Source organism: Lepidochelys kempii, chromosome 6 (genome assembly GCF_965140265.1).
Source record: "Lepidochelys kempii isolate rLepKem1 chromosome 6, rLepKem1.hap2, whole genome shotgun sequence".
In the NCBI taxonomy this organism is placed as follows: Eukaryota; Metazoa; Chordata; order Testudines; family Cheloniidae; genus Lepidochelys; species Lepidochelys kempii.
In genome coordinates this window covers 71,210,860-71,226,523 of record NC_133261.1, presented here as the reverse complement: position 1 = coordinate 71,226,523, position 15,664 = coordinate 71,210,860, and the positions used below count along the sequence as shown (strand labels likewise).

Sequence of the window (15,664 nt, the reverse complement as noted above, 5' to 3'; positions counted from 1 at the left end):
CCACTGCTGGTTTCACTGATGTCTTACATCACCTCTGATCTGTATGTAACAAAGATATTGTACGACTAATTTCCACAAGAGGATACAAATTACCTGGTCTTTCCTGGTCCCAGAGTCCAGGAAAAGCACACTTACACCCCATGCTCCTTTTCACATAACATAAAACACATAGGGATGATCAGCCAATCAAATTTCACAGTTCACTGAAATGTTTCTAATTTATAGATCTGAACAGGGCATGCCTAACAGAGTGGAACAGGTGTGTTGCGACGGACATTGTAAACACACAAGGAGATTTTTTTTAATTAGAAGTGTTAAACCAAAGTTTAAAATGTATACACAAATGCCCTATATTTCTAATTCTCTTTCATCCTCTTTTCCCCATCTCATGCCTCTCAAGGATACCCCATGTTGGGGGATTACACAATAATACCTCATTAAGAATACACATATCTTGAAATAGTGTTTGTTAATCCTAGTTCATGGTCCTACAACCTGAACTGCAGGTGTCCTTAAATTCAAAGAGAGGGAATACTCATTGTCTAGAACAAACTCAGTGGGGACTGTGGTTTGCGTTGATAATTCATTATACACCACATTCCACTACACGTGCTGGGGATTTGAGTTGGAAGAATAGCTCAGTGATTCAATATCAATAAAGACTTATGCTACTCCATTCATAATGTAGGGATTCTTTCTTTGTAGACAACGTTTGGAGCCAGTCACTCAGATATTCATCCAATTCTACCCAGGACAGAAGATCTCACTCAAAGAGGAAAAGGAGCTGTGATTGCAGCCAGACAGGGAGAGCACTAGCACGAGAGGCTGACCTAAGGCAAGTGTAAGTCAGCCTTTCACAACTATATATACTCTATACACTTTGCTTCAAATATGAAACTAGATCACTAGGCAAAAATACAGAAACAAATGGCTGATTCCTTACGATTGGGCCACACTCTTCAGGTATTCAATTTTCCTCTCCAGCACCATGACCTCCTTGTCAAAAGCAAACAGCTTGCGCCGATTTGCCTCCAGTACGGCAGGTGTGTTTCCAGGTTCCAAATCCCTGAGATGGACCAGCTTGTCTTGTAGTAGCCCTCTAGTGCTCTGGCAGTCCTGGAGGAATGTCCTCACATCAGCCACCCCAATCAGCTCTGAACCCTTTTCCTCCTTCAGAGTTTCCAGGCGCCCCCATCTAGGAGTGAAAAAACAACTGCAACAGCTGTATCTAGACACTAAAATCACAGTGTCTTTGCCTATGGGGGGAAAATAAATGTCCAGCGGATTTGTTGCATGCACCTTTAAAAATCACCTATGGGAAAATTCATCTTTGTGCGGGGGGAGGGGTGGAGGAGACAAACTCTATGCTCTCTTTATATACCACAGCAATCTTCAAAATAAGATTGTATTGGCACTTAAAGGGGGTATAGGACTAGTGCTCAGCCTCTACACATGATGAATTTCCCCTCTAAGGTGGTATTCCTCTCCTGCACCCAGTGCAAGTTGCTGTCACACTGTTGACTATGCAAATCAAGAAAAATAATCAAAATAAGGATCCAATCGTGCCTTGACGTTTCTGACCACGGTTGGGACTGCCAAGAGTCCATATAAAAATAGATATGAAACACGTTACAAAAGCAAAGAGTTTCTTATAGTTACAATTTTCAAACCTGAATGCCTTAGGAGGACATCCTAACCCCTGCCTCTGGGTGCTCAAATTCACACTTAGCCGTGCAGCACAGGCTGAACCAACAGAAGAGCCCATTGTGACATTTGACTATCCCACGATGTGCTTGCTTTTACTTTAAATATAATGAAAACAGACTTATTCCAAAGTATATTTTACCTGCCGTCATCCATTCATTTAGGACCTGTCAGTCTGATTCTTGTATCACAGTACAAGGGGTGCAAGGAGACTTCCACCCCTTCTCCTTTCTGTGCAAGGGTCAGGCATCTCCCCTGATGCCCAGATGGGAGTATGTACCATCTTTAGGATGCTGCAGCAGAATTCAGACCTGCCCCCACTTTGCTCCCTGAAGCTCGGGTGGGGATAAGGACTTATGAGGAATCTTTTCCACTGGACCATGAACAAAAAGCCCTCAGATCTCAAAGCATCTGCTGTACCCCTTGACAAAATGAGTGTGTCCATGACCTGGCAATAGTTCTTGTGATTTATATTTTTTCCCCATATCTCCAGCCAGTAACTGTTGGGACAATAAGATCCAATTTTCAAACAGGGACACGTAAACAGAATGGCCCCACTCCCTATGTAGAAACTCAAATCAGCATTTAGGTGCATACAATAGGCACATATATGGCCAAGTGATGACTACATGTGGCCAAGTGATGATTAAGGTGTCCAGTGTGCAAGATGGTCTCACATGGAAAAGGGAGCTCCTTGCCTGCCTGTAGAAACTATTTGTTCTTTTCAATGACTGATTGCCAAGGGCAGAGGATAGACTTTCCATTACAATTGTCATAATACTATAAACCCCACAGTCAGTCCACGTAGACCACCCCCTGCTTCTCCTCTTATCATCATCCTAATTTTATTAGAACATCTCCAGCAGGTGTGCATTAAGCTGTGATGCAAAGAATTCTAGTGATTTTGATTCCATCTCTTCTTGGCAAATGGTTCTATTTAAAGCTGGTTAAGTTATAGATAAGAGAGATTTTACATCTCCAGTTTGGTAAAAGCTTCCCCGGTGAAGTAAATGCAAACTGCAGTGACAAACATCAACTTTCCATAGACAACCCTCTATCTTCACATCTCAGGTCAGTTGTGTGTGCCAAAACATCTCAGACTGGTATTTTCTCCAGGATAGTTTATGCAGGGCATGAAAAGTCCTTGATGGGGTGATTCCCCATTCTATCAGGAGCATTACCTCCTACTGATCTCTTTAAGGTGGGCTTGGATTTCATTCTGTTTGCTGGGACTGCTCTTTGCAAACTTATCTGCTAGGCATTTGATCTCTCCCAGCTGGATTTTCCCCACAGCCATTTCCACTAGAAAGCTCTAAAACAGAAAAAAAAATACAGGGATAATGTATGGAGTGAAGAACTCAAAACTCAGCATCTCTATGCAAAAAGTGCTCCACAAGCTGTTGTATTCACTCACCTTCTATCTGTGTATCTACTATGCTTTGACATCCAATTTATTTCTTTTCTCTCTGTTCATTCAGCGATCTCTTGACAGAATATACTCCCCTATATGGTTTTCCCTCTGAGCCCATAGATACATAATAAACTTATTCTGGTATAATATACATCCCATCCCACCGCACAGACATGTGGACAACTTATTCTGGTATAAATCTGCAGTTATATATTCACACCTTAGCTTAACTGAAAAAGCTTTCCTGTATAGACAAAACCTTATGGATTAAAATTCAGTTAACAAAAAAAAGGTTGAAAGCAACTTCTCTGGAGTCCTCCTTTCCTCACATACATCCATTCCCCCATGGTCAGTTTGTTTTACAAGTTAGCTACACCAAGTAGAGATGAGGTACCTCATATTTCTGCTGTGTGACCTCCACATTGTCTGCTTCAGGCTGAAGGGTCTGGAAAATTTTCTCCTTATCTTCCATCCAAGACTGAAACTCTTCACAGGAGCTGTAGAAGCGGTACAATCGGATCATCTCCTCCAGACCTTTCTTCCTGTGCTGTAAAACAGATGGAGAACTGAATACTGTGATACACAGGCCTTTTGCAGAAAGAGATCCCCATGGCTAAAGAACTAAAGCATACAGATTAACCTGGCAGGTTGGTGGTAGTTCTCCCTGCTAACACACAGTGAATACAAATTGGCATCTTGAGCCTGGAATACTTGTTCCTTGGGCAACAGGAATTGGGAGTATCAGAGAACTGATGCTCACAACACCTGATAAGCAGAAAGTTTAGTAGTGGTGTGTGCTGGTTGACTGAAGATACAAGTCAACACTACAAAGGGAGCATTACCTCTTTAATCCTAGACATATGCACAAGCACTGGTTGCAGGAAAAATAGGAATCGGAGGGTTCACACAGCAGCTTTTTGGGCGGGACCCCTTGGAGATTGAGGATACAGAGGAATAAAGGGAAAAACTAATGGTCTTTTGTGAACATCTGTGTTAAAGTGTCCAGTCTTTGCCACTACAGCCTCAAGGCTTAGAGTTAACCTCCCATGTTTGTTCGACCTAGGAGAGGGTCTCTTGCTGTAATAGGCAAACTCCAGTAAAGTCAAGGGGATGCAGAAGGAAGCTGCTCTCCAAAAAATATAAGAACTGGGAGGAAAATGTGATGATCACAGAAATTAATTTGTGATTCTCACATAATGATGTACAAGCCAGACTGGATAAAACCTGAACCAAATGCACTCAAAGCTTAAATGAAATTTCTGACTGTTTTGAATGTCATCCATGATTAATTTCTCTCCTACTGCTGACATGATGTTGGTCAAAATCAGAAAAGCACCACACAATTTAGCACAGCCAGCAGTCTTTTCAGGGGCTGCATAGTTCAGGATTGCAGCACATTGTCAGAGCTGAGCAAGGGAAGTTAAAACACCTGCCGACACTTTAGAATCATAGAATATCAGGGTTGGAAGGGACCTCAGGAGGTCATCTAGTCCAACCCCCTGCTCAGAAGCAGGACCAATCCCCAATTAAATCATCCCAGCCAGGGCTTTGTCAAGCCTGACCTTAAAAACTTCTAAGGAAGGAGATTCCACCACCTCCCTAGGCAACGCATTCCAGTGTTTCACCACCCTCCTAGTGAAAAAGTTTTTCCTAATATCCAACCTAAACCTCCCCCACTGCAACTTGAGACCATTACTCCTTGTCCTGTCCTCTTCTACCACTGAGAATAGTCTAGAACCATCCTCTCTGGAACCACCTCTCAGGTAGTTGAAAGCAGCTATCAAATCCCCCCTCATTCTTCTCTTCTGCAGACTAAACAATCCCAGTTCCCTCAGCCTCTCCTCATAAGTCATGTGTTCCAGACCTCTAATCATTTTTGTTGCCCTTCGCTGGACTCTTTCCAATTTATCCACATCCTTCTTGTAGCGTGGGGCCCAAAACTGGACACAGTACTCCAGATGAGGCCTCACCAATGTCGAATAGAGGGGGACGATCACGTCCCTCGATCTGCTCGCTATGCCCCTACTTATACATCCCAAAATGCCATTGGCCTTCTTGGCAACAAGGGCACACTGCTGACTCATATCCAGCTTCTCGTCCACTGTCACCCCTAGGTCCTTTTCCGCAGAACTGCTGCCGAGCCATTCGGTCCCTAGTCTGTAGCTGTGCATTGGGTTCTTCCGTCCTAAGTGCAGGACCCTGCACTTATCCTTATTGAACCTCATCAGATTTCTTTTGGCCCAATCCTCCAATTTGTCTAGGTCCCTCTGTATCCTATCCCTGCCCTCCAGCGTATCTACCACTCCTCCCAGTTTAGTATCATCCGCAAATTTGCTGAGAGTGCAATCCACACCATCCTCCAGATCATTTATGAAGATATTGAACAAAACCGGCCCCAGGACCGACCCCTGGGGCACTCCACTTGACACCGGCTGCCAACTAGACATGGAGCCATTGATCACTACCCGTTGAGCCCGACAATCTAGCCAACTTTCTACCCACCTTATAGTGCATTCATCCAGCCTGTACTTCTTTAACTTGCTGACAAGAATACTGTGGGAGATCGTGTCAAAAGCTTTGCTAAAGTCAAGAAACAATACATCCACTGCTTTCCCTTCATCCACAGAACCAGTAATCTCATCATAGAAGGCGATTAGATTAGTCAGGCATGACCTTCCCTTGGTGAATCCATGCTGACATGGCTTTGCATGACACTAGATCCCACGATTAATCTCCAAGACAGGCTACACAAGCACAAAGTATTGAAAGAGGTACAATACCTCAGCCATGGTCTGAAGATTCTCATAAAGCAAGTTTATTTCATTCTGGGTCCTCCAGATGTTCTCTGGAATAAAGTGAGGATCTGAATCAGGTGGTTTAGAAAATCCAATTTCCGGGGTTCCCCCGCGCACAGAGCGGCTTGATGGTAGTATAGTGAACCTTTGGTTTAGGCTACTCTGGACCTGAGCCTTCACTACCGGCACTGATATCACCTGTTAAAGCAAAATACAACAAAATCAGTCTGTGACACTGGATAATTGGAGCCCCTGACCTTAAGGATAAATTAAAGGACTAAATTTTCAAAATGATCTGCCTGACTCAAAGTGTTAGATATTGCAATTTGCAAATGCACCTGTGTGATGCATTGAACGCTATGATACAATTGTGATCTATCACTTTAAATTTTCAGGGATTTTCCTGGTCCTGTTTGCAGGCAGGGGGCTGTGTAGGGAAGTGTGGGTTCAGAATCAGTCTGCAGAGAGCCAGCCTAGAGTAAGCAGGGGTGAGTTGTGCCTCTCTGTTGAAGTGAGCACCCAGCTTTGTCATCACACTCTGTTTTGGGGTTCTTGTGTGTTATCTATCATTCTGAATTCTAAGAAACGAAGCAATGTTACATGGCAACCTACCAGCAAGAGTATTTTATGTTTTTATCTCACATCTCTATGCATATACCACGAACATAACTGCAGGGGACCAGGGCGTGGGCGATCTAGCCTAGCAGTCACAGCTGCGCTTGTGTCCACAAGTCGAGGATGGCCATGAGGCAGTAGCTGGCAAGCAGGGATCAGAGTAATTTATAGTGCTGGGATCAATAGGCAAGAGTCAGGGTCAGAATCAGGCTGGGGTCAGTGGCTGGAGATCAGAAAGCGAGGTGAGGTTTGGAGTCACAGCAAGGCAGAAGTCTGCTGGGTTGCCCAGACAACTTTATGGGGCACCCTCCAGGATTAAATAGTGAGCATGGGCCAATTAAAAGGATGCAGAGTACTGCCACACTGGATCCTTTGGGTGGTATTTCCTGCGGCCCCTAATCTCCATAATGCTCTTTGGATGGGGTTCTACATTGGCTCCTGGTGGCAATGTGGGAATGTCAGCTGTCTCAGGGTCCACAGACTCAGGTTCTTGTCCCATGGATCTTTACATTGCCTCTCCCCCGCTTTTGGAGGGCACCCTTCCTTCATGTTGGCACTTGGATGGTCTTGATGAAATCTTCTTACCAGGTCAGGGGCATGGACATGGGGAGCAGGTTCCCAGGAGCACAATTCAGGACCCAGGCAATGAGGTAGTACAGTCTCCCGCTCTGCAGTTTACAGCTGAGGACAGGGCAGACTATATATTCCTTGTGCCCTTGGACCTGGACCTGTGCGGGGAGTTGCTGGGAACATGATTCTGTGTGGAATGCTTCAGGAGGGAAACATGGAAAATGGGATATATCTTAAGGGAGTGAGAGAGCTGCAATTTGAATACTGACAAAACCCAGAATGGTCCAAGCTACTGGTGGTTTAGCTTGTGGGATAACCTGTTCATACAGAGGTGTTTAGCTGCAAGCCAGACCTTTTGGCACACTGTGAGAGCTGGGCTTTCCTGGTACTGATGGTCTGCCTACTCGTTGTAGTGCTTTTTTGCATCATGGAGGTGGTCCTTAAGGTCTTCCAGAATATGATGAATTCACAGAATCCAGTTGGAAGCTGCTGGGTTCTGGGAGGTTGCTAACAAGACAAGGTGGAAGCAAGTAAGAAACCTGTAATTTGCAAAAAAGAGACTCTACCCCATGGAGGCATGATCAGTGTTGTTGTAATGACAACTTGTCATAAGGCAGGAGGAGGAACCACGTATCTTGATGGTAGTTAACAAAGCACCTTACGTATTGCTGTAGTACTTGGTTCACCCTCTCTGTCTGCCCATCTGTCTGGGGGCAGTAAGGGGAGGAAGTAAAAGTGCAAAGTCCAGTAATTGGAGTGTTTCACACAAAAAGCATGATATGAACTGTGAGCTTTGGTTTGAGGTGACATGGCCCGGAAGCCCATGAAAAAGGATAACATGCACCACTAGGAGTTGAGCGGTTGTTTCGGCAGAGGGCAGGCAGTCACAGGGGATGAAGTGGGCCATTTTGGTCAACAAGAGTCAAGACCACTGTGTGGCCATCAGAGTCAGGGAATTCTGCTATGAAATCCAGGGTGATCCAGGCCCAGGGTCTAGGTGGGATCTCCAAGGGTACTAAAGAGCCAAGGTGCTCAGAATGGGGTGTCTTGGTGCATGCACAAGGTCACAAGAGTCAACATAGCCCTGGGGCTACTGGAAGAAATGTGGAGCCATGTAGAAAGTCTTAAGGTGGCCAAAATGGCCCACCATTGATTGTCATGGCAGAGGTGATACACTTCTAACCAGGGGCACCCTGGTGGAATGGATATGCACCCATTGAGATATGTGATCCCATCCTGTGTGGAACACTGCATTTTGGTTCTAGCTCTTATTTGCTCAGGTTGTTCCATCACCTTCTGGGCTAACAGATCACCTTGAGAAGTGGATCAGATTAGATGAATCAGGTTTTGGTGTATGGTGGCACTAAGGAAGTTGTGAGGTTTAAGGAGAGAGGGTGGTTTTTGGTTAGGCTCTTTACCTTTGTGGTATTATTCCACCTTTTAGGATAAGGCATTGACTTTCCCATTCCTGATTCCCAGGTGATGTTGAGATTGAACCAAGGGAAGAAGAATACCCACCTGAGATGTCTTTGGTTCAAGGCACAAGCTTACGCAGATATTCAAGGTTCTTATGGTCCGAAGAGGCTGGAACTGGTTGTCAGGCTCTTTCAAGGTTATGGCACCACTCTTTGAAGGCTGATTTAATTGTGACCAGTTCTCTATCTAATATGTCATCATTTTGTTCAGTGGGGTCAAAAGGTACACTTTCCATTTTCACATACAGGCTGTGCTTCTGTAGTCTTTTCAGGATGGAATGAACATGGTAACAATACCGCTCAGGGTCTTCTGAAAACAGACACATGTCATCAAGATAGATGACTACATACTGGTCCAGGATGTCTTTAAACACATTGTTCACAAAGTGTTGAAAGGTCGCGGGAGCTTTAGTCAGACTGAATGGCATTATTAAATATTCAAAGTGCCCAGAGTGGGTTCAAAATGTGCACTAGTTTTTAAGTTCCCACCACAGTTCCACCGAGGTCCAGTTGGGTGAAAATTCCGGTAGATCACACACTATAGAAACGCCGAAGTTAGGAGCGGGGGATACCAGTTTTGGACTGTCACTTGGTTTAGGGCATGTTAGTGACACAGAGGTGTAGCGTTCCATCCTTTTGCTTATTGAAAAGGACCAGAGGCCCCACTGGGGACGTGAAGTGTTGGATTGAGCCTTTAGGCTTTTACTTGATGTGCACATGAAGGGCTGCAGGTCTATGGGGCAGTTGTAGTGCCAATGTGGAGGTAGCATGTCCACATTTTTCTTTTCAAAGACGTCCACAGAATCCTAATACTCATCAGTGAGACGGGAACTCAGGCTTAGGAATGGTTCCTTCTGGTCACCATCATCTGTGGTTCTCCCACAGGTGCCATCACTTCTGGTCATCTGCAGGAGCCTGGGACCAGAGGTTTGGGGCTCACCCTTCAGCAGTGTTCAGAGGGAAACTGATCCTTTTCTTTCACCAGAGCACAGAAGGGTTGGGCTGATCCAGCTGGGTGATGCTGAGAATCAGGGGAAGTGTGGAGAACGAATCACATTGAATTTAGTACATCCTGATATCCGTGGAGTACAGCCTCTAGGGGTCCTGTTTCCTGTGTCAAATCTATCATCTCTATGAGAACTGACCTAGGCGTTAAACAGAGGGGCATTTATAGGGTTTGAGTGTCTTCAGCATCTATTGAATTATCGGAGCTCCTGAATCAATCAGGGCCACTGAGGGGGAACTAGTTTGGCTCCATTCATGGTACATAACAGTCTCTGTACTTGGAAATGTGGGCAGGCACTGCATGTCCAAGATTGGGTTTCCCTCAAGGGCTTGGGGGTAGTTCCAGAGCATAGTGCCCTGGTGATGCCCAGGCTGACCCCTCCATACAGCCTGGGTTCACTCGTTTCTTGATTCCTTGCTGGTTGAGGTCCGCAATGGGCAAGAAGTAAGAGCACATGCCGGTGCTCTGCAATAAAAGCATAAATTATTGTGCTGTCACTGTTCCTTTTCTTCCAGGGTCAAGCTTTGCAGACCAGACCAACCTGCACTGGTTTGTGGGTAGGTGCTGGAGCGTTCAGCCTGGTGTCTGGGTGAGGCGGCACCATGGTTCACCACCTCTTTTCCTTTTGCTTATTCCTTTACCTCCTCACTAAGTCCACACCGTAACAGGTGTAGTTGGGCCGCCACATTCCACTCAACATCAGTCGCAAGTCACCGGAACTGGGCAGCATTATGTGGCAGCTGGCCCTTGCCCTTGCTGGTGCTTTTGTAGTGCAGCTTCCATTCAACGAGTGCAATGAAAATAATTAAAAATGGCAGAAAACACCCACAGGCAGGCATTTCAGTCAGTTAACACCAGGCTGTCCTGTTCTAGCAGGGGGGGGGGAGGCCCAGTCCAAGCCCTAACAACCTGTCAATGTATTTTCAATAGCTAGACACTTGCAGATGCAAAGACTACTGAGCACCTAAGAGAGAGAACAAAGCAGGCAGACCCAAGGGGCAAACCACCTACTTAAGAGTACAAGTGAATTTCAAAAGTGTCAGGACACAAATTACATTCCTAAACTTAATCAAGGGATTTGCATATTTAGGGCTACAATTCCCAAGAATGCTTGTCAATAATGTAATAATTAATTTAGGGGCCAGATAACTATATTGATTAAAAACAAATGTTTTCAGAACTTGAATGGGAGCAGCAAGTACAGCCAAGCATTAGAGGTTCACTTTTATGGTCCTTAAATTATTGAACCAGCAAACAATCAACTGTTAAAAAAAATCAGCGCGTCTGTATTTCCTTCACTGATCAACATCTGTGGGCTCCTGAACTTACATGCTCCCTCTAAAAACCAGTAATGCAGGAACAAACAGGGAGGGTCACAAAATGGTGTTCCCAGCTCTTACTACTAATTGCAGTTGCAATAGTTGCTTATCTTGCATATCTCATTGTTATAGAGAGAGCGTTCAGAGATAAAGAAATCTGAAAGGTAACAATCAGGATTACGGCCAAAATATTGAATGGGGGATTCAGACCACAGCTGAAGATCAAATGAGTTTAACAAGACAAATCAAGAAGCAGAGGAATCAAACATAAAAACTGAATTTACCCAGGATGATTACAGAAGCCTCAGGTGAGAGGATTAAAGTAAGTGAAGTATTGGAGTCTGGCGAAAAGCAGGGAGGGAGGCAGTGGGTGGTGTATAACGGCCATTTGGAAGGAGAGTTGGATTCAGTAGGAAGTAAATAATAAGGTGGGGAGGTGTAGAATATTTGTGAGAGCTAGGAGAGAGGTGTGATGTGGATGAGCCAGTCTTGGTGCTAAATGACCAAAAACTGTATTTCTAGGATTCCATCAGCGACAGCCAGGGGACTGGGCCCTGACTCATGTATAATTAAGAGAGCTAATTGAATCTAGGCTCTTCTGTTCAGCAGGGAATTCCAACATTTCAAAAAACTTTGTTTTCATTTCAATTAGGAATGAAAAGTCATTTTGACCTGGAAAATCAGAACATTCCATTCCAAAAAGACTGAAACATCTTGACCTTATCTACATGCTTTTTTCAGTGAAGTTTTGTCAAAACTGACACATTTTCACAAAATGTTTCAATTTCACTAAATTTCCAACCAGCTCTAATAAATAAAAACAAAGGGAAGTAGAGGGACACAACCTCATATCCACATACCGCAGATGGAGCCTGCTTTGCTACAGTACCAGCTTGTTCTTCCAGGCGCCTCATCTCCAAGCAGTAGACTGTGATCTCCTTCTCCAGTCGCAAGTGGTGGTGTAGCAAGGCTTCTGCGCTGGACTCATCCTTCCCATAATCCTTACTGGCCAGGAGGGGCTGCCGCTCCCGTAGCCATGAGTCTGCTTCATCAATGTCAACAAAGTACTGAAGGGAACACAGGTGGGGAGAATGTTTGATTAAACAGCCCTAAGAGATACACATCCAACAGTCCATCCTCTGGCAAATGGTCAACAGGGCAGTAATTGCATCAGACAACTGAAGCTAATCATAACACAGACGCAGGTCATATAAGCAGGACCATTACACATCAGGTGGCTCTTTCTTTAGAAACCCCAATTATATTTCAGCAGCAAGCTTAGCACCAATATGGTTCACAGGATCACAATTAAATAAATTAGTCCCAAATATTTCCTCCATTAATCTTATTAGCCAGTTTCCAAGTCAATCACTCAGTAGTTAGACTTTGTTACTAGACAGTAGTCAGACTTTGTCATTTAACAGAATCAATAATACATAGCATACTTCCAGACTATAGGGATGGCCTACAATTTCAACAACAGATGTTTTTCCACAAAAGTTAATGATAGATCATGAGGATACAGAGTAAGTTTCTCTAACAGAAAGCAGCCTTCACAAATTGCAATTCATGGGAAAAGTTTGGGTGCAATCTTATATGGCTGTAATTGTAAAAAGACATTAAACTATAAAAATAATTTAAACTACCCCCTTCCCGCCCCTCCCCCCCCAAAAAAACTGGGGGAGGGACAAAGCTATAATAGTTTTAAAACTGCTAGAAACAGGAAATAATTCAGTGTTTGTCAAACCAAAGAGAACAAAATCTGTTAAGGAAGGAAATGTTCAGGCTTCTGTGTGAATATGAGAGGGAATGAAAAGGATAGGGAAAACATTATTATTGGGTAATCTGAGATACTATGGTGTAATTGGTAAATTATGGTTTTATAGTGGCTTTTTGAATGTGTGCATTTGTGTATTTAAATCAGAGATGGAACCAAACCAAAGTTCCAGTTCTAATTGTAGTAGGAAGAGGGCCTGAGACATAAGCCCTTGTATAAGAGGCCTGGTATGAGGCCTGAGCTAAAGTAGTGGTTAAAGCTTTGCTGATATAAAGCAAAGCCAGGTTGTGAGCAAAAGACAGGCCTGCTCACAGAATTTGGCAAGAACAGGGCTGATATTGCAGAAACAGACATTCCTAAGAAATGCTAGGTACAGAGCCCTTACACAAACACATTTCAGAAGGGTGGTACCAGAACACCTCAAGACCAACACATTCCCCAAAGATAACAGGCACACGCTGACCGATCCCAAAGATAAGGTCCGGATGACAGCATGATGAATAGAGATGTTTTGATTGTCACTTGCTGGAGGATTCTCTGCTCCTTGAAGTCTTTAAACTACAATTTGAGGACTTCAATAGCACAGATGTAGGTGAGAGGTTTATTGCAGGAGTGGTGGGTGAAATTCTGTGGCCTGCATTGTGCAGGAGGTCGGACTAGATGATCATAATGGTCCCTTCTGACCTAAATATCTATGAATGGGTGTCACCTAGATACGTCAGAGGGTGGCACCTAGGCACGTCAGAGGGGCTATACGTAACTTGTTTGTATCAGTGTATAAAGAGGTATCTCAGAGGGAGTGTCTTTGGCTGGCCTAGGGGATAATGGAAAGTCACGCCATTAACTGATCTAGTCCATCGCAATAGGCATACAATGTGTTTGTGTACCTGTAACCAATGAGCCAGGACATTAGGACCGTGCTTCGTTGACAATAAACCTGCCCAAGTGCCTTTGCTACGAACCGAGGTTGTGGTTATTGGGCAGTTCGATCGAGGTCTGCTGTGCCAACTATCTGTGCAGAGCTGGGACAGTACACAGAGAACACACACGCAGCCAAACATCTAACAACACTAATCACTCCTCATACTTTGGGGAAACTCCAGTCAGGATCCAAGCTTTGTGGCCTGATATTTCTTTTTTATGGGACAGATTTTCAAAGGCACAAATGGCAGCTAGATCTATACCTCCCATTGGAGTTTAGTACCTAACTGCCACTGTGCCTTTGAAAAATCCCCCCATTCTTCGTTCAGTTGAGGCTCCTCAGGAGAGACTTTCATCCATTGCATGATGTTCACAACGTATTTCTCATATGTTGTGTATCCAGCACATCCTGGCTCAGCAGCAGTCTTGCACTGAATGTACAACAATTCAGCGAAGTTAGCAATGTAACTATCTCAGATGGCATTATGCCAGGTAGAGCAGAGTGGCTACAGCAGTGCTGAATCAGAAACATAAATACAGCAGGCAATATTCTAATGCACCATTAAATCTGTTTCTCGGAGATTTTTGGAAAACAGAAGAATTCTCACTCTATCAACACAGGTCAATTGATGGGAGCAGACCCAAAGCCAGTCAGAAAGAAAGCTTCCTGGAAGCCACTCAAAAGGCAAAAGGACCCTCCTACTTAACCATTATCAGCAGCCTGGATGGCCTGGTGGCTTGGCTCTTTGTCGGGGCATTTCACGGATAGAATGGGGGAGTCTATGAGTTCTGAACTGGGACTGATCCCAGTTTTTTCTACAGAAAAAGAGTGTCAGACAGTCACCCTGGTCTCACCCACAAGGAAGCTGATTCACACGCCAGATTTTTTTAAAGTTATTTAACTCTAGTATTTCTGAGAATGAATGTCAATATATATGTTTTCAACTAGCTAGGTACCACTGCCCTCTATTGGCTGGCTTGCAGAAGAGATGAGTCTGATCTCAAATGCTGGGAGCCTGAATTTTCAGAGTTGAAGGTCAAAATTTCCCTCCCAGTGCTTCATACATGCAGAATAGCTGACAGCCAGAAAGTCTGCATGTATCAGTTATTATGCTAAGGAACAAGGAAAACAGAATCTGGAATATAGTGTTTGGGGCACATTTCACAGTAGCCAAATGAAAACAGAAATCAGCAGTTATGACACACAGCTGGTGTCTGCCTACAGAAGACCAGAAGGACTTGTGAGCTACACAAAGTGAGAGACACAGCACTCTGATAAAAAAAAAAATTGATTAATATCATGTGAGTTGAAAGATATTTTGTTTCACCCCAGCAAAGCTTATTGCTTCCAGACTCTTCTTGTGTTCGTTACATAAATCCCAATCTGGTGACACAAGCAGAAATAGAATGAGTTCTTGTTCTTTCTGTTACAAAATGCAAAAACTGCAGCCTTGTTTACCTGTTTGATTAAAGCAGCTGCCTGCAGGCGGATTTTACGATTGGCCACCTCATCTTGGAGCTGTTGCCACAGCTTCTGGAGGCTGTCTGTCTGCATCTGGATATCCCTCTGGTTTGAGTGGTTCCTTTGACTTAGCTCCCAGCCCTTCCTCACTACATTGGAACAAATTGCCTTGTGGGAGTTGCACTCGACTTCTAGAGCCTGCCAAATAAAGTGACATGATAATGAGTAGTGGAGACTTACAGGCTCAAGGAACTGACCTGTCCTAGGAGAGCTGTGGCTTTTTCCCACTGCCAGACTCTTCTGTCAGATACTATAAAACTAACATGTGTAATGATTCTGTTTTCCCTCCATTCGGACACTGCCCCTTTCTCCATAGTTAACACTGTCCTTTGAGCCCTAATACCTCTTTTTCACTCACCCAACTATTGTACTAATGATAGTCATTGAGATACTTCCCTTCCCCATTCCAGCAGCATACTATACAGGATGGTCTCTGGGGGAGCTGTCATCCATTGAGTAGGCAGCCTTATGTCTTCCACTCCCAACACACACTCATCCTCTCTCACACACGTCTCTAGAGATCTTATGGTTCATGGACATGCTCTCATG

The 15,664-nt window shown here is 44.3% G+C and overlaps 1 protein-coding gene across 1 annotated transcript in view; it reads right to left on the bottom strand.

Moving 5' to 3' along the window:
- Positions 1–15,664, bottom strand: part of SPTBN5 (spectrin beta, non-erythrocytic 5) — a 149,910-nt gene that overhangs the window by 110,965 nt on the left and 23,281 nt on the right. Inside the window, exons 12-18 of the mRNA XM_073350339.1 lie at positions 15,053–15,253; positions 13,857–14,024; positions 11,756–11,962; positions 5,896–6,108; positions 3,510–3,662; positions 2,886–3,016; positions 944–1,195 (exon numbers count right to left, since the gene is read on the bottom strand). Coding sequence (XP_073206440.1) covers positions 944–1,195; positions 2,886–3,016; positions 3,510–3,662; positions 5,896–6,108; positions 11,756–11,962; positions 13,857–14,024; positions 15,053–15,253 — 1,325 coding nt within the window. The remainder of the gene's footprint in view (positions 1–943; positions 1,196–2,885; positions 3,017–3,509; positions 3,663–5,895; positions 6,109–11,755; positions 11,963–13,856; positions 14,025–15,052; positions 15,254–15,664) is intronic.